At 37.0% G+C, this 22650-nt stretch overlaps 1 protein-coding gene across 1 annotated transcript in view; it reads left to right on the top strand.

Moving 5' to 3' along the window:
- ANKRD31 (ankyrin repeat domain 31) overlaps positions 1–22650 on the top strand; it is a 63768-nt gene that overhangs the window by 23923 nt on the left and 17195 nt on the right. Inside the window, exons 13-22 of the mRNA XM_064736778.1 lie at positions 1394–1538; positions 3013–3071; positions 5784–5946; positions 9467–9652; positions 10439–10581; positions 13160–13319; positions 13846–13928; positions 14696–14777; positions 16883–16979; positions 20526–21585. Of these exons, the coding sequence (XP_064592848.1) occupies positions 1394–1538; positions 3013–3071; positions 5784–5946; positions 9467–9652; positions 10439–10581; positions 13160–13319; positions 13846–13928; positions 14696–14777; positions 16883–16979; positions 20526–21585 (2178 nt within the window). The remainder of the gene's footprint in view (positions 1–1393; positions 1539–3012; positions 3072–5783; positions 5947–9466; positions 9653–10438; positions 10582–13159; positions 13320–13845; positions 13929–14695; positions 14778–16882; positions 16980–20525; positions 21586–22650) is intronic.

Below are 22650 nucleotides of genomic sequence, written 5' to 3' on the forward strand. Positions count from 1 at the left end.
GGCCAGCAACTTGAGTGATACTGGAAGAACACTGATCTCAACTGCATCTCTTGAGGCACACCAAGATCATTCAGCCCAGAGCTGAGTTGAAGTTATGCAAACTGTATATCCAGAAAGAATGGTACTGCATGGTGGTGCTCTGTTTACTCGGTAGCAGTAAAAATGTCTTATTGTAGTGGTCTGTCACATTCTATTTTGGTTTTTTTTGACTAGCAACAAAATAGTGATAGTGATTCAGTAATATGACTTACAGTAACATGATATTTGTAACTGTATTTTTCAAAGCTACCTTGTCTGTGTGAACTTATTATTGTAGATTGGAAACACAGCTTTTGACTACTTCATAATTTTCTGTACTGTACTGCAAAATCAAGTTATTTCAGAAAAAATGGTAAGCGTAGAAAAGATTTTCTAGTGGTCAAGTTAAAGGGGAGAGCACCCAAGTAGTGATGCTCTCAAAGATCCTGTTATGGAAGAAGAGTTCTCCGTGCTACTGGTTGAAAAAATGTAAAGACTTGGGACAACTTGTGAAACCAAAAAGGGCTTTTGCTGCCAGCTGAACCCTTTTTATTTTCCTCTCTTGTTAGGAGAATGTATGAGTTAGGAAAACTTCATTAACAATTTTCTCATTAGCACTCTGGTTAGAAGTAATGAGGGACTTGAACACGGAGGTGAGGGATGTGAGTCAAATTCAGTCTGAAATGATAACCGATGCTCAAGAAATAAATACAGAGGTACAAGTAAAATCACATTAATGCTGAAATAAGATTGCAGTTACCCATGGAAATGAAATAATCAGACTGTAAATTTCCCATGTCTTAAAAAGTATTTTGCAAAAGTTGATGGAAGATTTTGCTAGTGGTAATTTCTTGAGTAACAATAGATTCAGGATTTGTATTTGTACAAAAATCATAATGTTGTTAGCAAGACCATCTCAATGTGTTTCGTTTGAGCAGATATTGCACATCAGAAATAGCTGTCAAAACTTCCCTTGCAGTCACAGGAGTCACAATAGACACATCTAGAGCACAGTTTATTTTCTCCTAAAGTAGATACCATCACTGGATAAGCTGACTCAAGCCCTAAAATCACCTGTTACTTTCTGCCAATTAAGAGCTATGGGAGGATGAATCCTTCCCTGTATTTTGAGAGACCTTGTTTTAATGGCATCAGGTACAATGGAATAATTGTAAAAATAACTGGAATAATTCATAAATATAATAGAGCTATAGGATAGTGATGCATCTAGGGGAATGCTTGGTGTGTATGAACTAAAAAAAGAGAGATTTGATTTTAGTTGCTTGTGTTGTCAAGTATGAGAGAGAGAAGCCTGTACAAGGATTCTGAAAAATACTATCAGAAAAAAAATTATCTGAAAAACTTATTTTTCTAGGTGGCAAACTTATTACTTTGGTATGGAGCTGATCCCTTATTAAAGAACCAGATGGGAAAGTGTGCATTAGAGGAAGCTTCTGACCCATCTATGATGAAACTTCTTGAAAGTTATGTGGCGAAATCCAGAAGATACACAGTAGCAGGTAGGAAAGAATTACTCTGACATAGCGTTACTGCTAAATGGAGAAATTTAGAACATCTGTTGGATTATATTTCCTTAATTACTGTTAGTACCTCAATGGCCTTCATTGTGTGATGCCTTGTGTTAACAGTGAGCACTCCTTACCCTCCACAGTTGCTGTACATTGACAAAGTGTAAGTGTCCAGCTCTTTCTTGGGCTGGACTTACCTTTAAAGTTGAAATGAGGATGTGGAACACAATAGTTATCTATCTAAATGGAAGATGCAGCATTGCTTGACTTGCTGATGGATGAGATATGGTTTAGAGATAGAGATAAAATTAGGTTTTAAAATGGCACAAAGTCTGAATTTTGAAGGATCCATAAGAGAAAAAATGGGAAACTACTATTAGATCTAGAACTTAGGGGTTGCCAAGCCTTAATTAGTGATAGGGCTGGGCACAGGAAAATATTACTGTAGGTAACAGCTAGTAAAGTTGTAAGGAAAAAGTTGGATTAGAGCTAGTGATTGGCTAAGGAGGGAGTTGGGTCTTGTACATTCTTGGGAACTTGTGAAATTGAGAAGAAATTTTGGAGGAGGCTATTTGATCAGAAGCAGGTACAAGGTAAGCCTTGATTACTGCTAGGATTAAGACCATGGACACCCATGGGACTGTGTGGGCTGTATTATGTGTAAGTCAAAAAGAGTCCCAATCCCTCAGACTATTATCCATTACTGCTTTTCCACATGGATGGCTTTAACATGTAGTCCAGGGATAATCAAGAGACTTCAGACAGGCAATTTTTTCCTCACTTTTTTCAGTTGTGAGCAGGGACATTGGAAGCAGACAAACCCCATCTGTTAATGCATGACTCTGTAGCTAATGTCGCTGCCACAATTGTGGGTTTTTCAGTAATGGGACGGTCTGGATATCCCCAGGCCTTCTGGTGTCAGATGGCATTCACCTTTCTCAGAGAAGGAAGAAGGCCTTTGCTCATAAGTTAGCAGGGCTCATTGATAGAGCTCAAAACTAGACTTGAAGAGAGACTGGGATGATATCAGATTTTCCCCTGAGAAGCTGTCAGGTGACATGAAGATTAGACAGGTGGGGTGCTAGTGAGGGCTCTCAACCTTCTGCTCTGAGATTCTTTGGGTCTCCTGAAGTGCACTTGAAGTCTTACAGAGAGGAGCCAGGGGTTATGCTAAGTTTCAAAAAGAATTGCTCAGGACACTAATCATCAAGAAAATTTGAAACATTTGAACAAGATGCTATTTGCAACAAATATTAGACTCCAAAATTTGATAAATATTTTATATCTTGATATGTTTTAGATTCCAATAAAACCCTTATGGGCTTGATAATTTTTCTTGAAAGCTAAATATTGTAAATAACGTCACATGCAATGCTGTAGACATAAGACAGTGTATATGTAAAGTATAAAGTAAATTACGATCTCTTCAGTTTTGGTTTCTTTCTGTTTTTCATTTTCATTTCAGGTGGAGATGATTCAAAGATGTTAAATGCTCAGTGTATAGAAGATACAAATCAGCACCAGGTATATCTTTATGAAGAAATCTGATTTGATTATAAATTGTTAGGAGTTTGCTGACAGTCTTCGGTAAACTAAAGCAGATGACTATTTCTGAAGTATGTTTCAATTCCAGCACACAATGTACTAGATATGTCCAGCAGGGACTGAGTGTGACAGTCAATGTTAGGTTCATCCTTACTAGTACTTGGGGTAAGGTAGAGCCTCATGATGATGCAAAACAGGCAGCATCTCATGGAAGGTGGTTCTTGCTGTTTTTTCAAGTGCTGCAGAGGTAATTACAGGAAGTGTGGTACATCAGTGCCTGTTCGTACTTGCAGAAACCTTACTGAAACTGCCGTTTTTTGCCTGGCTTGTAGCAGTAGGATAATTATGTCCTGCCTCGGTGTAGAGTAAGTTGTGCTGGGTTTTGAGAGAAAAGGGTTGGGAATACACTGTCTTGCGCAGAGGTTGCACAATTATGCTGTGAGGTCTCAGCAGGATGAGGGAGCTGGTGCTTCATGTGAAGGCCAAGACTGTGATCAGTCTCTTGGGTCAGTGTTCGCATATAGTGCAACAGCTTTTAGCATTAAGAGCTGCATTTTCTCTCTCTGTTTTCTTCCTTTCAACAATGATAACAGATAATATCTGAAATGTAGGATGTAGAGTGCATAGATACATCTTTTGGAGCTTTTGAAGTTTTATGTGGTGATGATAACTGTCCTTGTTACTCACAGTTGTACAGTCTACACATCCTTTGAAATGTTATGGTGGAGCAGCATCCATGGTGTATAGTCTTAGATTATGCTTTAAAACATTAAATGATTGATAAAGATGGTGCTGTAGACATTTAATTATGTAAACCTATTACTAAAGATTTGTAACTGATAATTTCAGTAGTTGTGTCAGGTGTTGCAATGTATGTTCTGGTTCTCTCTCCAGTATAAAGTAATCAGAAGGATAATGCTAGATAGTCCCTGTCCTTTGGACCAGATGGGTTTTGAGATTACCATGAGTTAATTCTGTGAGGTTTTGATGTTTTATTTACCCGTCTTTGTAATTTCCTGGAATAATTGCAGACAACCTTGTCGGAAATATGAAACTAGAGCTCTGGTTTATGGCCACAAAAGCAAGGCAGTTTTAAAGGCATTAATTCAAACTCATTCAATTTTCAAAAATAAATACGAGTTTAAAGCACTTCAGTAATATTTATTGTTTTATTTTGCCCATGAAGTTTTTCGTTATTATACACGTTTCTTCGGTCCTCAAATTCTTGGTACTTCAAAAAAGCAGCACAGAGGAAATCAGTTAATTTCATAGCAGCGCAGTTTTCTTTTAGTATATAATAAAGGAATTTATCAGAAAATTAAGCTAATGATATCGCCTGGTTTGGAGATAGAATCAAATGCAAGTGTACCTCAACATGATAATACTGGAGCATCAAAGGAAATTTTGCTAAACATGAACAAAGCGGAAAAACAAGTCAGGTGGAAAACACAGTAATAAAGATCTTAGGAACTTTTCTCTGAAGGCAGAAAATTAAAAAAATTAAACAACAAGATCAAAAAAGGCTATTCTTATCGCAGAGGCTACAACAAAGAGTAAAACTATTCAGAAATACTGTCTCATGTCATATGGACCTCAAGTATAGTTCCCTGTACAATCCAAGGAGCTCTAATGAAAGCATATTTTCCTCATGGTGGACCTAATGAAATGGGCCAGACTATTGCTGTATCTGTTCATAATTGTTGCCTCCCACTTAATGTTGTAGAGCAACTGAGCTGTCAGGTGGTATTGCGACAGGAATGTAATTCAGCAATGGTACAGTGAAAATTCATTTGCAGAGTAAAATGGCAGCACTGGTGGAAGCTCAGCAATTTCTTTGTAAAAGGATGGAGATCACTGATTTGTGTTATCTCACATCCATGGTTTCTGGAGATGAAGTGTGTGCACAACATTCTCAGACTGTTTAGTGGAATATCCTAGCTCTACAGAGCTACAGGGCAACTGAGAGAGGAGTTTTAAAAGATTTAATTCCATTATCAATCTCGTAGAAGGGTGAGACAAGAGATGTAAGACTCTGTGCCATTTTGTTAGAAACTAACCTGTTTCCTGATTACAGTACCTTATAAATTATATATAAATACCTAAATATAAAGCTTTTCACCATATTGGCTTTTGCCGCACAGTGCTGCTAATACTTCTGGCACCAATCACCTGTTATTTTACCCCATGTGTTCTTGCTACAATGCATCTTTCACAGTTCTGATTCTCCAAAATATCTGGTCTTTTTGCAAGGCCATCATTTGAAACTTGTTCCTAGTTCAATGTCTCTCAACAATGTCATCTCTATTCCATGGCCTTTCTAAGTCAGCACTCTTTATCTCAGTTTTCATACAGATGTACAAGACTGTGTGATCTTTCAGTCAAGTTTTGAGAATGCTTTACAAATCCATTTCTCAAAACTGTAAGAGCACTTGATTCTCCGTCAATACTGATTTGCTTTGACTTCCTCTCACAATATATCTGTTTTAAAGTTACAATAGGATGTGGCAGGGATCAGTCTCATGCAGAGTAACAGCAGTAATTTGAGTGACAGGAGTCTAAATACAGATATGAGAACACCTTCAGAATAATTTTTTGCAAAACTTGACAAATCAAATATAATCTGATGTTAATGGAAATAAAACTAATGGATCAGCCCTGAGTTTAAAACTCTCTTTGCCTTTGTTTTGATAGATTTCCTTACAGACAAAGGAGTCAGAACCAGCATGTGCAAATCCTCAGGAGACAAGCCGAAAAGCAAAGGCTGCCTCATATTCCAGTAGCAGCAATAAGAAGCTTTCATCTAATCAATCACAATTGAGTCAAGCATCAAAACAAAAAACATCTAAGAAGTCAGGTGAAAAGTTAATACTTTATAAACCAGTGGAGTTTTTTTTCCAAATGTACACGAGGAAGGCTTTTTGAAATGTATGAGGGAAAGTTTGGCAAGAAATATATAGCAAGTTGAGCAAATACTCTAGTGAATAGCTAAGTTGTTCCAGAAATATCTGCGCTCCATTTTACAGAATGCACATTTTGTTTATGTTACATTGATCAGTCTTTCAGCATTGTCATTGACAGGATGCAAGATCATAAGTGAGAACTTTAGGCTTATCTTAAGTATGTTACATAAACAGCAGTTTAAAATAACTTTTGATTGGTCTTTAGTTAACTGTTTTATGTGTCACAGATGAAAGAACAGGCCTCTTCATATATTTGGCATACAAAGATCAACTTATGTTTTGTAGAATATGGTAAAATATAGAATGTAGCCTCATCGGGCACAAATCTGCATAGACTCTGATTGTACTGGTACCTTTGGGTTAGCTATAGTATAGGTAGAAACCTACTTCCATGAGAATAAGGATCTAACATCCTCTGGTAGTTCTGTTTTCTTCTGCCTGCACATGCAGTTTTTTGTTTATCATTTTCATCCCATGTCTAAGATTTGCATTTATCTTGTAGCCTTAATGATCACAGTAGAGCCCTGCTCCAGCTCACTGTAACCTCTATATATTTTCACTTACAGATTTTTTGATAAAGCTGGCATGCATTGTGTACTTTGGTTCTTTCTAGAATGAGAGAACCATGGTACTCAAGACTTACTAAAACCAGAACCTGTAGTTCCAATAAAATCCCTTCACTCTTAAAACCTTTTTTGCCTTCTATTTTTGCCCTTATGATTTTAAAAAGATTTGTTTCAAACATTTGTCTTATATTTTGGTCTTCTCTGGCGTAGCATGTCCCAGGCTACTTTTTTCTTCATAAGAGATTCTTCAGGTGATATTTTATTTGATAAATTTAATTATTCCTTTCATACCAAGAGAGTGTTGCCATTTCAGAGGTGGTGCAGGAAAGTATAGCCCTTCATACAGTTGAAGGCCATAATAAATTTGGAGTCCAGGACAATGGCATTCAGATTGCTGTAGAAATAAAGTGAAAAATGGGATTATGTTTTCTTAGTTGTGGGGTTTTCAGATTTTTTGCTCTCTTACACTTTTTTGTCATGAACTGGCCTTTTTATCCCATCTGATTGCTTCTGTGTCCCACTGGTCTTCCTAATATTATTCTATTATTGAATAAAAATATTTTCTTCACAATTGACACAGTGTCACTTTCATCTACAGTCAGTCACGTACTAGGCTTCCAACATTTCCATTCTGCTTATACAGAAGGAAGGTACAAACAGCTTGCTTCTTTTCTTATAGTTCAATCTGTGGAAATAATTGCTCACAGACCCATGTGGAGGTATTGAAGGACAATGTCCTTGAAGTTGCTGAGGTATGTCAGCCTAATCCAACCTGATTGCTAGTTACAGTAATCTCTTCCTTTTATCTTTGTACTGTGCTGACTGGACTTTGTATTTGCCAAGATCTGGATCTTTCCTTCTCGTGACCCACCTGGCAATGCATCCCACAGAGAACCAGCATTTTGCAATTCACAAACCAATGTCCCATCATGCTTTTGCAAATGTTTCCTAACAGCCATGAAGCAAACTGTTGTGCTTGACAATTTAACTGGAAAACTTTGCAATTATGTCTGTTCACTTGCAGCCAATATTGCTAAGGTTCATTAGCTTAATGGGCTGTTGTGTGCCCTTTTTTTTTTCCTTCAATGTCTGTAAAAAATCCCTAGGACATTCTCCTATGAATCCAAAGGGAAGAAAAGGAAGAATCAGAAAGTGGATGATTGCTTTGGGAGTTCAGAAGCTTTTAGACAAAAGACATTATCTTATGGTGAAGTAGGTCTTGGATTGGATGAGTGTTTTAATAGTCTGATGGGCTTTGTGTGCTCTAGAATCTCAAGTTTTCACTTAAAAAAGGAGCTCTTGGGTTTTTCTTGTTGCCTATACAGTGTAGGCCAAGCAGTGTCAGTGCAAAAAGGGTTGCCTGAATGCTTTCTCACAGGTTTGAACAGCCTGCAGTGAGCTCATTTAAAACCACGATGGGTATATCCTCACTGTATGTTTGTCTGTACTATCACTTCAGTCTGTCTTTCATGTTCTTCCAAATAGTCTTGTATGACAAGCTCCGTAGTTTACTTTGAATGAAACATTGGAAAAGCCAGTTTTCTAGAAGGCAGGAGGTGCCTGAAGAAGGCAGGTGTCAAGTGCAGAAGATGTTTGATACTAATGAATAATGCTGACTGGAAATATTTTAGAAAAGAGCTTGTTTGATGAAATGAGAAAGATGCAGAAACTAATTGTTCTATAAAAGGAGAAAAAAAAACATGGATAAGAGTTGCAGAATGCTCACTGAAAACCTTAAGCTTCTGTGTTCTTTGAATAAATAACATATTTTCAAGAAATCATAAAAAGAATACAGTAAATTCTTAAAAAAATATCTGGGTAGTATGATAAAAGGAACAAGAGTTTGAAAAAATTTAGCATGGATGATAGAGCTTTGAAAGATTTATATGTCCTGTCTCTTTAGTACCAGTTTGAAGAGGGGGTTGTCCTTTCTCAATATATATAATAAGTACTTTGTTAATCTCTTTTTTCTGTTGTATGTCTTAGAATTTGGTAGATTGTTACCTGAAGCTTCAGAATTAGAACCTCTCTGCTGACCACATGATATCATTAAAGTGAATGTTGTTTGCTTTGTGAACCAATAAGGCAATAAATCAAGTTTATTTGCAATTATGGGTCCAATTGTGCACAGGTTTAAATGATAGATTATCTATGCCACTAAACATTACTCAAAGACTTGTAATCTATTTCCTAAGAAGCAGCTTACATCTACTATTAAATCTAAGAAGTTTTTCACATCACAGCTGTAAAAAAAACTTGTGTGTGTGTGTATATATATATATATATATGTATATGTATAATGTATATATATATAATTTGTGTGTGTGTATATATATATATATATATATATATATCTCACATATATATAAATCACACACTTATTTTTTCCTTGATACAGAATTAGCAACTGATAAGGAGTGGTGCAATATAAAGTCTCCGCTTCTATCGTTTTTTACATATCTTTACATGTGTAGTTTATATATTTAGCAGCCTGGTAACTTGAAAGCCATCCATGGAGAAACCTAACACATTCTCTACCTCTGTACAGTATAAAATTTCAATCTTCTTACCTTTGTTTTGACTTCCTAATTTGTTGTACCCTTGTTGAATCGTCTAGGTTTTAACTGGAAATTCTTAAGTGTAGGATCTGCTTGTCATTTGACCTGTTGCACAGGACCTACCACAGTGCCTTTTAACTTTTTGTTATAGTCACTTAATGTTATTGAATAATTAAAGAAAGAGTATTTACATTTACAGTAATTCAAATGAATTATGAAGTTTAATTTTCTGTTTATACTTAAGCATTCTTTGTGAAAAAAATTCTAATGAACACCCAATATCTGTTTAGAATCTACCAGGGAAGCAGCTGTAATTGTGCCTGGTACCTGTAAGACAGGAGCTGTGAGAAAGATGAAAATTAGGAGAAATGGAAAAGGGGAAACTCAGCTGCATATTGCTGCTAAGAGAGGAGATGTGTCTTTGGTGAAGACTCTGATATCATCTGGATTTTCTGTCAATGAGCAGGACTATGCAGGTTTGAAAATTACTCCCTTATGAACTTGTTTTATACTACTATTTTACATAATATGTAGTATAGGCATGTATATATCATTTGCATAATTTTAATAAATTTACAGATTCTTGGCTTAAAATTTTGAGGAGGAAAGGAAGCCATTAAACAAGTGCAAGCACACTGAATGAATACATAACTTTCATGTCAGTATGGAGGTAATGCTGACTATTTCTCAGGAGGGTCTTTTTACTGTGCTGAAGAGCATGTTTTCAGAGATGTGTACAGAAATGAACTTTGAGTTTGGTGGATCTTGTGTGCATCAGTATATGCATGTGTGAAGCACACTCAGACAGGTCTTATTTCTTTAAGAAATAAGAAAAAAAAACAGATGACAAGATTATGTTTTGCTTTTTCCTACCTAAATATATAGCATTTTTCTGTTTCCATAGTCTCATCATGGATACTATTCTATACTATCAAGTCTGGCAGACTTGATATTATAAAATGCTACTGGTATTAGAAATCAGATTATTAATACTGTGCTCCTGAGTTTTTAGAGCTTTTCTACTCCAATTTTGTTTCTTCTATCATTTTTCTACTGCAGTAGAAAAGAAAGCAATGTTTTTCTGCTTAATATTAGATGAGTTTTTCTTTGAAGTAAACTGAGTGCACACAAAATAATTTACCTTCCTGATGATTATTTGTGTAAGATTTATCTTAAATGAAGCAAAATATTGAGTTACTAATTAGTGATCTTTGTGGATCTTTCCAGATCAGATGTATACTGTGTTATCTTGCTTTTATTAGGTTGGACAGCAATTCATGAAGCCTCTAATGGAGGATTTACTGATGTGATCTTAGAATTACTGAAAGCAGGTGCTGATGTTAACAGCAGAAGTCTCTTTGGTGTTTTACCAATACACGATGCTGTTTTGGGCAATTATTTGGAGGTATATTTTTCTTTTGCATAAGATTTCCTAACACAAATTTCCAGCAGAGGGTCCACAAAGCAAAATCCACATTTCATTGAAGTTACAAACATAATTTTAGTGTAAGTTTGCATTTAGGAAATAAACCAGTATTCTTTAAAGTGATAAAAATCAGAGAAAAATATTCTTCAGTAGTGACAGTTGAGATTGTACAGTTAGTTGACTTCTTTAATGCAACAGACAAATCATAAAAATTCAGAAATTCCCTGTGGTTCTTTGTTAGGTTTGGGCTTCTTAAAAACAGTATAAAAGTTGAACATTATCAATTTATTGATAGTTCAGTGCTGCTGCAGATGGGAGTGATGCACTTCGCACTTAAGAGAGAACAAATTATATGCTTTAGTGATATAAAACAGTGAGTTAACAAAGTTCACTGATAAATGGGACAGTTTGTTTACCACAATTCTGTTGTTTACTGCATAGAAACAGGGTCCTAGCTGTAAGGAGGGAACCTCCTGTTGAGTCAGGATTTTCAGAAAGGACCCCCTTGGTTTCTAAACTCCTTCTCAGGTGGCTAGATCCAGACTTCATTCCAGACTCAATCAGCAATTTATGTCTAGAGGACTGTACGTTCACAATCAATCCTTTCTATCACTTAGCTAAGATTTCAAAGTTAGCATCAATTATGGAGAATCTATTGTGACAGGAATTTCTGTGCCTCAAGGAGTAATGCTGAGATGTGTCCCTACTCAAAGGGAGATCCTGGTGTGCAGCCCATTACTGTGTGAGAAAGCTCAAGGGGCCCCGGGCTGGGCACTATTTATGAAGTACGGTGATTGACTCACAGTCATATTTCCATACCAATAAGATGCCTGGGTCACTGTTGACAGTGCCCTTTCCCCCTCCCCAAAGTGTGGAGTAGGCTGGATGCATGTATCACCACTGCCCCTGGTGGTTGTGGCCTAAGCAGGAGAGGAGAATAGCCCGTAGCCAGAACGGCCTCTGTCATTGATGGGACATCTTTTCACTAGCTTAGCTTGCCCAAATCCCTGTCCTACCAAACTTCTAACATTTCTTGAGATGGGGTAGCCACAACTTCTGTGGGCAATCTGTTTCAGTGTCTCACTAACTTAATTGTAAAAAAAATACTTTTGTAAAGAAAAGATTCTGGTCTTATTGTTTAAAAATAAACAATTTTTTATTAACTGGTTCCTTCCAACCCAAACCATTCTGTGGTTCTGTAAAACAGACTGTTTTTGTTAGAATGGACCTGCAGTGATCCTCTAGTCCAGCTGCCTGATCCCTTGGAAGCCAACCAGAAGTTAAATCACATTAACATTGTCCAAATGTTCCTTAACCATTGACAGTCTTGGGACAATGACCACCTCTCAGGCAAACTCCTCCAGCACAGCTTAGACTCATTCCCACTCATCTGTTGCTGGACCCCAGGGGGAGAAGATGGGTATCTCCCTCCCCACTTCCATGCTCTGGAAGCTGCAGAGAGCAGTGAGGTCTCTGAGTCTCCTTTGTCCAAACTGGACAAGCCCGAAGTCCTTAGTGGCTCACCACAGAGCACATCTCTCGGCACTTTCACCAGCTTTGTTGCCCTCTGGACACATTCAAGGACCTTCACATTCTTCTTGATTTGTGGTGCCCAGCACTGCACAGAAATAAAGAAAATGTTCTTTTGACAGAGTGAGTTCTGGGGAACTAAGTGTAAAGGTGATGCCAAATTGGCTCAAACATACTTCTTCTATTTCTGTCAGGACAATTCATGTTTCATCACATTTATCTTTTTCTGTGACCAAGGGTAAAACAAAGGGGATGATTTCACACAGGCTTGGAGCCAAACTATCAGTAGGATTCTTGCAAAGGTATAAGTGTATTATGCAGTATTTTGGGGGAAAACCAACAAGAGAACATCCTGAACTTTGAGTCAGGATTCTTGTTCTGATGCATTTTCCTACTTACCTGCACTCTGAGTGTAAGAAATAAGAAGAAATGCTAAAGCTGAAAAGTCATACATATGAAAATTATTTTACCAAGGTCTGACCTCATCAGTTCTTTCATATGATTTGAATTCAGGGAGTAGATGATTCCACTGATGCCACTAATCTGATTTCCACATTCTGTGATTAAGCAAACTTCAAGTTTTTTGGAATTAGGAAAAAAAATTATCAGTGCATGAAACCGAAACCAATTTTGAAGGAAGAAATGCACTTCTATTCTGCACTTTGGTCTTAATGCAATTGACCAGCTCCTCTTAATTTAGATACATGGTGTTTTGTAATTGTTCTGTATTACTGTAAAATCATAAAAATTAGTACTATAAAAATAACGTGTTTTGTGAAAATTTGTGAGTTATTTGTGTATTTTAATGGAAAAATGCAAGAAATGTAAGATAGAAATCTGTGTTGACAATAGCCAATTGTTTGGGATTTTTTAATTTGTATTGCAGGTATCTTATTTACATATATACTCTCTAGAGTATCTAGAGAACCTGTATTATTTGTGATGTATGTTAGATATAACACATGTAGTTGTATAATATGTCCACAACAAGAATTACCACCGTACAAATAACAAAAATACATAATAGGCAGCCAGGATTCTGCTGCAGCATGGAGCAAATCCCAATGAGAGGGATGGTTCAGGAAAAAGTGCTTTGAATCAAGCTTGTGATGAAGAAATGAAAGAACTGTTGAAGTCGTATGGTGCTACAGACTCTGTACTTCCTTTTCAAACTGTTGAAGTTACTGGTATGTAATATAAACCTTAGAACTACCCTGCAGTCTTAAGGAAAAATCATACATTCAAGTAGTTTGACACAGATATTTTTAATTCCATTAACTATTGAATGAGATTTATTTATTTATTTATTTACAGAAAATAGCACATGTGGGTGGGTTTTGTTTTTTTCTGAGAGAATGAGAAAAAGAACATATTTGGATACTCAGATTTATGTTATTGTCTGTATTTAAAAAGAAAAAGAAAGAAAAGAACATATTTAGAAGAAGAACATATTTGGATATTCCGATTTTTGTAAAAAGAACGTATTTGGATACTCAGTTTTTTGTTATTATCTGTATTTCCCTTCACAGGAAAGGAAATGACTAGTTTTGAAAGTGGTGGCTTTCATTTCTTTATGCTACCTAAATTTGATCTTTTTTGCATATACAAGATACTTTTGATTAGTTGATCTGCCATTGCATCATTTTAATCTATATTATTATGGTGCTCCTGCAAATTAATTTTAAATTTTATTCATTTTTCTTAATCGTGGAGAGGAAAAATCAAAACGTCATTGTTATGACTGCTATAAAAATGATGATACAGCTTTGGAGACACAACATGAGAAATACAGTGTGGTAAGTATAGATTACAGTTTTGTTAAACTGCTCTGTGGTGTACAGCTGCATAGTGACATTTGATGACTGCAAAATATAATTTAAATAAATAATCTATTGAAATGTATGTAAAAACAGCATTATGCAGAGAGTTATAGAAGATAAGTTGTGATTTACATAGATGAGTATGTTTATAATCACCGCTCTCTGTTCATAATTCCTGTGCATTTAAAATTATTGTGGAAGCAGTAGTCAATACTGACACAGATTTCTTATTGCTTATAAAAATAGGAAAAAAGGTTGTGAGATCTGAAGCTTTTAATCATGTTTCCAGAATGGTTCCTTTTGAAACAGTAATAAATTACCATCATGATGATGAAGAGATTTAGATATTTTTTATCTTACCACAAAACAACAAGGAGGAAGATTTCTGCACAAATTGTTAGCTTTTCCTGGTGTCTGTAACCTATGCCTGCGTTGTCTAGATGATGCTGTCATGGTGAAATTCATTGTCCAATCTTTGCTGTGCACTCTGAGGTTTCTGGAGGACTCTGAGCATGGACTAGTTTGAATGCCACAGCAAACCCAGGCTGTGACAGCTCCTTGCAGAGCATGTTCTTGTCACTGTGTACCTCTGTCCTACCAGTGCCCCACTGCCTTTACACAGTAATCCCCAACCTGGAATTACTTGAGTCTGCAATACCTAAACTGCAGACCAGGTGTCATGACCTGTTTTGTATGGCGCACTTGGCTCTACTTCTTACGGTAATTTCTGTGTTTGTTAACAGGAGTCTGTTGCTGCCATACAGGATACAGAAAAGAAGCAGGAAGAACTGTTGCTGCTGGAGTTGAGAACTTCAAAAGATGCAGGTAGACATAAATTGAAGTGTTTCACCTATTTTTAGTGGGTAAATATCTTTGGCAATATAACTGTTTTTAAAACATTATTGCACATAATATATTTGAATCTCCTCTGGAAAGTACAGCTTCAGAGAATAATATTTTAATAACACCTCTCAGGAGTGGGCACTTCCCAAAGTACTTTCTTGTACGCAGGAATGAACAGAAACAGGAATTATGACAGAAAAGGAAGGCATGTCACTTGGAGGCATGTGTCTCAAGTAAACCTGTTTATATAAAAAGGGATCATTAGATAAGAATGCATACTTCTGGCAGCCTTATTCAGTTATGAGCACATGAGCCCCTGCATGACCAAGAACAGCTATGTCTGTAGGTGAAGTAGCAGATGCAGCATTTTTATTCTGATGTGGCTAGATTTCCAGGAGCCTAAAGTAATTTATGAGAGGAAAAAAGTGAATTCTTTACAGCAGACAGTGTGAATGATGGGCAGTTTAAGAGATGCTGATCCCCAGAAGTGTAATTTGTTTTAGGCTATCAAATCTCAGTTCAGATTAATCTCAAGAATTTACTAAATGACAGTGACTTCTTAGGTGATCGTGATGCTGCTGCTGTGTATCTGTTGAAGTCTGTTGTATCCATGGCTTGATGCTTCAAGAGGCATAGCTTCCTGGCAGAATGCCTTTGACCAAGGTCTCTCTCCCCAGCTGCCCTCACCCGTCTAGGCAGGGCTGTTTAATTGGAGCATCTCATACTCATGAAACAGTTTTGCTTCCTGACAGAAAGAAAGGGTTTGTTTTTAAGTTTATATTCCTAAATACAGGCTAAAGCTTTCAAATGGTATTTACAAGTAAATTTATCCCTTTAAAAATGAATGTGAAATATGGAATTATATGGATTGCTTCCAACTCAGATTTATGGGATATGGTTAATTGAAATAGGTGTTTTCTTGAAAAATGTTTGACAGGTAGGTAGATGATACAACAGACAGACACCTGTGCACAGACATCAGTGCAATTTAATGAATGAGCAAAAAGAACTATCAGACTTCTCCTTTTCAGGGGTAATCAGACTTCTCTTGTTCAGGGGTATGAGAGAAATTAACATGGTGATCTGTTACCACTACTGACAAAAGCATTAGTAATATAGCACCTCTTAAACTAAGTCATAGTCATTACTATTGATGAGGCACAAGATTGAACTAAGACAGTAGAAAGTAGACTAAAATCTCAAGGTATTTCCATGCAGTGAAATGTACTATAAATAACAGATACAAAATTTATATTAAACTGCCTTAATAAAAGCAATATTTACATATTACTAAGTAGGCAAATACTGGTAGGTACTGTGAAAAATGTTTGGGGAAACATTTTACAAATTCCAATTTAATATTGTAATTTCTCATTTTTTCCTGATTATGTAAAGCTTGTATTGACTTTTAGAGTTTCAGGAATTAGGTTACAATTTTAGCAAATTATCCCAGTGGTATCCACTGGTTGTACTTCTAACCCTCATTTATTTGTCTGTGAGATAGGGTGTATAAAGAAGAATTTATAATTGCTCTTCTTTATAATTTTACTTTATAATATGAGTTAGAAACTATGTAAAACTGGGACAGATATGCTTTTACCATTGTATACAACTTGAAACAGTCTAGGTTCATTAAGCCATTTCATAATACTTCAAATGAAAGGTTTAGGCACCTTGTTAACATTGTGTAGCTTCTGCAGGTGGCCTCAGTATAATTGCCATGTTATGTAGCTACTTGCAACACAAAGAGCTTGAAAATTTTCAGGGCTTGTCATCCATATGGCAGTTCTTTAATTAATTCCTTTTTCTCTTAATAATTTCCTAAACAAGGTACTTGCACTTCATAATTTTCTAGTACCTCTGCTAATTTTTTAAAGTTAAACTTGTATTTAATTATTTCTATAAGAATTTCATTAAAAGTGCTCCAATTGTTAGGAGCTACCAGCATGCATTACAGTATAAGATACTGCTCTAGCAGTGTCTTTATACTTTGGCTGTGTACTTGCTACACTGAAAATACTATTAATGAAATTATTTCCTACTTCTTATCGCCATCATAATTTTGATTATTTCAAAATATTGAACAGATGTGTATATCCAAAGGCTGTCTCAGATACAAGACACTTTGAATGAAATACTTGCAAACCAGAAAACAGAGAGGGATACCCTTGCTAAAATATACAGGTAAGTAGAATACAAGGATTGTATTCATAGAAAGCTGTTCTTTGCAGTAGTAGTGATAGAAGTTGTTAGGAACACATAGTGGTGTAAAAGTACATCTATGTGGTTTTCATTCAGATTTTTTGGAAGCGTGATCAGTATTGGCTTCAGTTACCTCAGTTACATGAAAGAAGAACTTCAGGATTTAGCTAATGCATAATAATCAGCAAACAGTGAGGTTGCTGTACTCACAGTGAGCATTGAAATTAGGTAGTGAATGATACAGAATGTGTGGAAAAACACAGAATCACAGAATATGCTGAGTTGGAAGTGACTTACAACGATCATCAAGTCTAGCTCCTAGCCTGCACAGCACTATCCCACCATGTGCCTGAGAACAATGTCCAAACACTTCAGTCAGGCTTGATGTTGTGACCACTGCCCTGGAGAGCCTGTTCCAGTGCCCAGCTACTCCCTGTGTGACGCACCTTTCCTCATGGCGCTCCTTTGGACACTCTCTAGCCTTGCATGAGGCTGTTGTGGCACCGGAGCTGTCCCTAGCACTCGGGGTGAGGCTGCCCCGGTGCAGAGCAGAGCAGGACAATCCCCTCCCTTGCCTGGCTGGCCATGCTGTCCCTGATGTCCTGGCTGCCAGGGCACTGCTGACCATGTTCAATTTGCCATCAACCAGGACCCCCAGGTCCCTTTTCATGTTGCTGTTCCCAGCATCTCATTTCCCATTCTGTCCGTACATCCAGGCTTGCCCCATCACAGGTGCAGAATTCATCACTTTCCTTATTGAACTTCACATGGTTGGTGATTGCCTCGTCCTCTGATTTGTTAAGGTCCCTCTGCAGGGCCCTCCGTGCTCTCAAGGGAGTCAACAGCTCCACCCAATTTTGTATTGTTAGCGTACTTGCCTAGTATCCCTTCCAGTTCTGCATCCAAGTTATTGGTGAAGATGAAGATGTGAAGATGTTTAAGAGCACAGAACCCGGTGACAGGACACCAGCCTGATGTCATCCCATTCCCTAGAAGCCTCTGAGCCTGACCTGTGAGTCAGTTGCTCACCCATTGTGTGATGTGTTTATCTGGACATTTTGTCGAGAAGGATCCTGTGAGAGATGGTACCAAAAGTTTTACTGAAATCCAAGAAGATTACATCACTTGGCTTCCCTTGATCAGCTAAGTGGTTATCTTGTTTTAAAAGGAAATCAGGTTTCATAAGCAGGACTTTTCTCCTCATGGAACCATGATACCTAAGCAGAAATTAGGAAATGAGGATATTGAGCAATTACATTTATTTTGCAGTGTCATGGAGGAAAGTAATAGCAGCTCAAGACACTACTTGGAGTGTCCATGACTCTGATTTGTTTCTTCAGGACTCCTAGGTTAGGAGTGTTCAGCCAATGGCCAACCAGAGCCATTTAAAGAAACGCCTTGAAGCATGCTTGCGGGCATTCAATTTTTGTGAGAACATTTAAAATGTCAGCATGGACTGTGTGAATTAGGAGCTTCATGATGCTAGCTCTCACAAGACCCCTTTTTACTTCCTTCTGAGAAGTACTCAAGGTTGGTCATGTGGTGAATGCTCATCTAACAATGTAGCATCCTATTTAACAGACGCTTCTAGGCCAGGTAATGAGGATGTTTCCATTCTTGCTTTTGTGGGCAGGATTTGGTTGGTCATGTAAAAGCAGCAACATAAAACTTTCAGGTTGTCCCATGGCAAAATATAAAGGCTGGTTGGGTTGAGAAAAAAGACTGAAATATTTCTGTCACAAGCCATTTTGCCAGCTATAAAATGTAAGATACACATATTACACAGATAATTTTTAAAAAAATGATTTTATGAGGAGTTGGAGTTCCAAATCATCCTTGTGGGCAAAATAGTGACTGAGTTAAGAAATAAGGACAGTAAAATTAATAGCTACATAAACCTATCTGTTTTCTAGTATTGAGATTGAGTCTGTGTTCCAGAGTGAAGTGGTAAATGTTTCTGGGTATTGCAGATATCCTGCAGCTAATATAACAGCCGTCCATCAATAGTAATAAGCTGTATTCCAAATCACGTTATATTTGCTTTTTATTATTTTTATAGTCAACATCTTATTTTTAATTAATTGGCTTATAGCTTTTGTCACACCAGTCATAGAAGATCAGGAGGCATCATCACATTTTCTATCTTCCAGTTGTTCAGTTAGTTGGCCCAGAGCGAGATACTACTTATATTGTTCCTTTTCTGTACTTAGATATATGTGCTAGCATCTTCTGTATTAAGGTACTAAGATATATCTTTTTCCTGAGAAAAATTAACAAAAAAGAAGTATTAGAAGTTACTTTGTCATTTTAGTCACACTCTCTTTGCCTCTTGAATTGCATCTTCTTCTGTACTTGTATAGCAACAAAGCAATAAAACTTCCCAGAGCAAAAACTGCTAGAGAAGTGTGTGGAAGCCTCACTGGCCTGTGTAAAAGCCCACAGTTGTCATAGATTACTCAGTGACTAATATGCTAATATTATGCTAATATGTTGATGGTTCGTGTATTCCAAGCACATGAGATACCAAGCAGTATCACAGTACAGGCAACAATACTGTCAAGCTGGTTTTTTTCTGTCCTTGTTCTGAGACATCTAGTCTTAGTTACCTTTGTTCTGTTTGTCTCTTTTGAGACTGGTATGGTGTTACCTGCCATGGCATCTCTGTAGTGGGTGGCCTTAAAAGCAAGCCATACTGTAGTTCCATTTCCCACAACTTGGGTTATTTCTCTATCTTCCCAAAATGGTCCTAGAGTCATAGTGATGCCACTTGTCTCATGAAGGAGAATTAGGAGAAAATAGTGTTATGCTGAGTTGATGGCCCTTGTACCAAAGAAAGTAAATAAAGGGGTAAATAAAGAATTCTCTTCCAGCAGAGGGGAGGTAAAGTCCCCCAGGGAAGGGGTCTCATAGTAAGGAGGCTCAATCTGGTAGCAGGGTCTGATGAAGGTACAGCATTCCCAGATTACACAGGCAACATCCTAAACTGTTCTGAAAGGTCATGCGGCATTATTACATTGGTAGCTGTATTAAATCTTTTGTTGTGTACCCCATAAAAAAATCCTTACAGTATCATCCTTCAGGAGCTCATCCTGAACTCATTTTAAAAGGCTCCAAAGTGGACTTTTGAGACATGGGATTCAACGTGCTACTATGATTTGTGGTAAGAACAGAGCAGTTGGTGATATACTACAGGCATAGTTTTGATTCTTTGAATTGAAGGTAGTATAGAAGTATGAATTCTGTGAATTAAGGAGTGGTATAGGCAAGACTATTTCCAAAGTTTTGATGATTGACATTCTAATGCCATGGAATTCCCAACTGCATCTTAATTCTGTGTCCTACTTTGGGATTCTGCACTTCATTGTTCATAGACCCGGGATTTGAACATTAAACTTCATACATTATAAAAATATTGTTCAAATTTTAAATGTTGGCAGAAATGTTGAAATGTATTCTTGTTCTTTGTTATGTCTATTAACTGTTTTAATTTTGTATCTATAGTAATTACAATGTCTTTATTTTTTATAGGGCTTCAGTGGAATCATTTAAAAAAGGTGCACTAAGGAAGCAATTAGTTAACCTTGCTTCTAGTCAAAAGAGCCTGTTGACTGTTGTCCAAAACCAGGAAAAATTAGTGCAGAAATTTAAAAATTACAGGAAAACAAAGATAATATTCAATTCATCATCAGAGAAGCAAATCTCAAACTTAGTTACTTTTCATGGAAGTGATACAAGACAAAGTTTAACTGCTAATGAAATAATGTGTCCTAATACAGTAACATTTAGTATGGGGCTTGGTGCCAGCAGGCCTAATGGAAACAGAGTAGAAGCATATGTCTCTTCAGAAAATAGATTTTCAGCTCAGGAATGCATCCAGCATCCACACATCTGCTTGGATGAAACAGGAGCAAGTAAAGAACTAATTACAAGCAAGGAGGCTTCTGATCATGCTGTGGCATCTGGAAACAGAGTAAGAGAATATGCCTTTGACAGCACATCAAAGCTGACAAATGCTGCAGAAGTGACGACATTGCCTTCAGAACCTACTGTTTCCACTGCTAAAACAAAATGCTCACAGCCAAAAGACATTAATTGTGTAGCAATTGTAGGACAAAGAAACAGGTCTTTAAATCGCACTTCAATGACCAACACATTAAATATTGTAGAACCCCAAAGCACTGTTGTGGGTAAGAATGTCTATCAGACAACCAGTCACTGTAAGCAGGTTCTTTCACATGAGGATCTGCACAGATATGTGAATAAGAAAGAAGCTTTCCAGCAGCAACAGCAGCCACAGCAAGAAACTTTATTAGCATCTACAAAGAGCTTCTCTAATACTTTGCAGCAAATGGTCTTTCAGAGTAGTAAGAATTCATTTAATGTCAACCTGATGCTTACTAATATTTCCTCAAATACTGACTCTCCAACAAATATCAATGAGAAATCTTCACAGAGTTATGGTAGTCAGGAATGGGAACAAAACCAAGTGAGATATGGATGGAAGAGTAAGAAAAAGAATCAGTGGATAGATCTGCTTGAATTGGGAAGAATAAAGCCCGGAGAAAATGTTTTAGAATTCAAACTGCAGGTAATTGTTGAGAAATTATAATAGTAATAATATTAATACTAGCAGATAATAAAAATGCCCCCCACACTAAAACAGGAAAAAGCAGTTCTCATGGTTTTGTCTGCGTCTTCAGCACTTACTAGTGAGTATTTTTATTCATTGGTTATAGATAACTGTTCATGAGTTTAAAAGGAAAATTCTATGGATGAAATCTTCTGTCAGCCCATAATTTTAAGACCCAGAATATTGCATAAGTAGAATTTGTGTTTAACTTTGCGTTACCAGTTTGCTAATATTTCATATGGCTAGAACCAGAGTGGAATCTTTGGCTGATCTACATTGATTTTCATGAAAGTCTACATTATTTTCATACTGGAAGGAGCAGGAATGTGATTGTTGTTATGACTTAATGTCATTCTTGGAAACAACTGTCAAGTCCCTCAAGTAAAAATGTGACATTTGGATTTTGTAGTGCTGTGATTGGCATGAATACATGCAAAATTTCTTGCTTACATGCTTGCTGATTCTGTAAGCATACAGTATGGTGTGAACCATATTTAAAAAAAAAAAAGAACCCCCTCTCTTTTAATAAAAAAGCATTTCCTGTCCCCCTAAATAAAGAGCTGATTTTCACAACAGCTGCTAGGGACCTGGCTTAGTATTGAGCATATGAGGGAATTGTTGACTGAATTCTGAGATGTGAGCTAGTGTCATGATTTGACACTGGACAAATGCCATACATACAGAAAAGTCACTAACTTGCCCTCTCCTGCCACAGCTGCACAAAGGAGAGAGAAAAATTTGATGAAGGCTTCATGAGTTGAAATAAGGACCAGGAGAAAACGCTCCAAGGGCAAAACAGGCTCAGCTTAGATGTACAAAGAGAATTTACTGCTAACAAAATCAGAGGAGGATAATGAGAAGTAAAAATAAGCCCTTAAAAAACACCTTTTTCCCCCAACCCCTCCTTCCTTCCTACTGACAGTACAGGGAGACTGGATTTTGGTGGGAATTTTGGTCAGTTCATCACTCAATGTTTTCTTCCATTGCTCGGGGAGAGGAATCCTTTTCCTGCTAGTCATGTGG

This window comes from Zonotrichia leucophrys, chromosome Z (assembly GCF_028769735.1).
Source record: "Zonotrichia leucophrys gambelii isolate GWCS_2022_RI chromosome Z, RI_Zleu_2.0, whole genome shotgun sequence".
Classification (NCBI taxonomy): Eukaryota; Metazoa; Chordata; class Aves; order Passeriformes; family Passerellidae; genus Zonotrichia; species Zonotrichia leucophrys.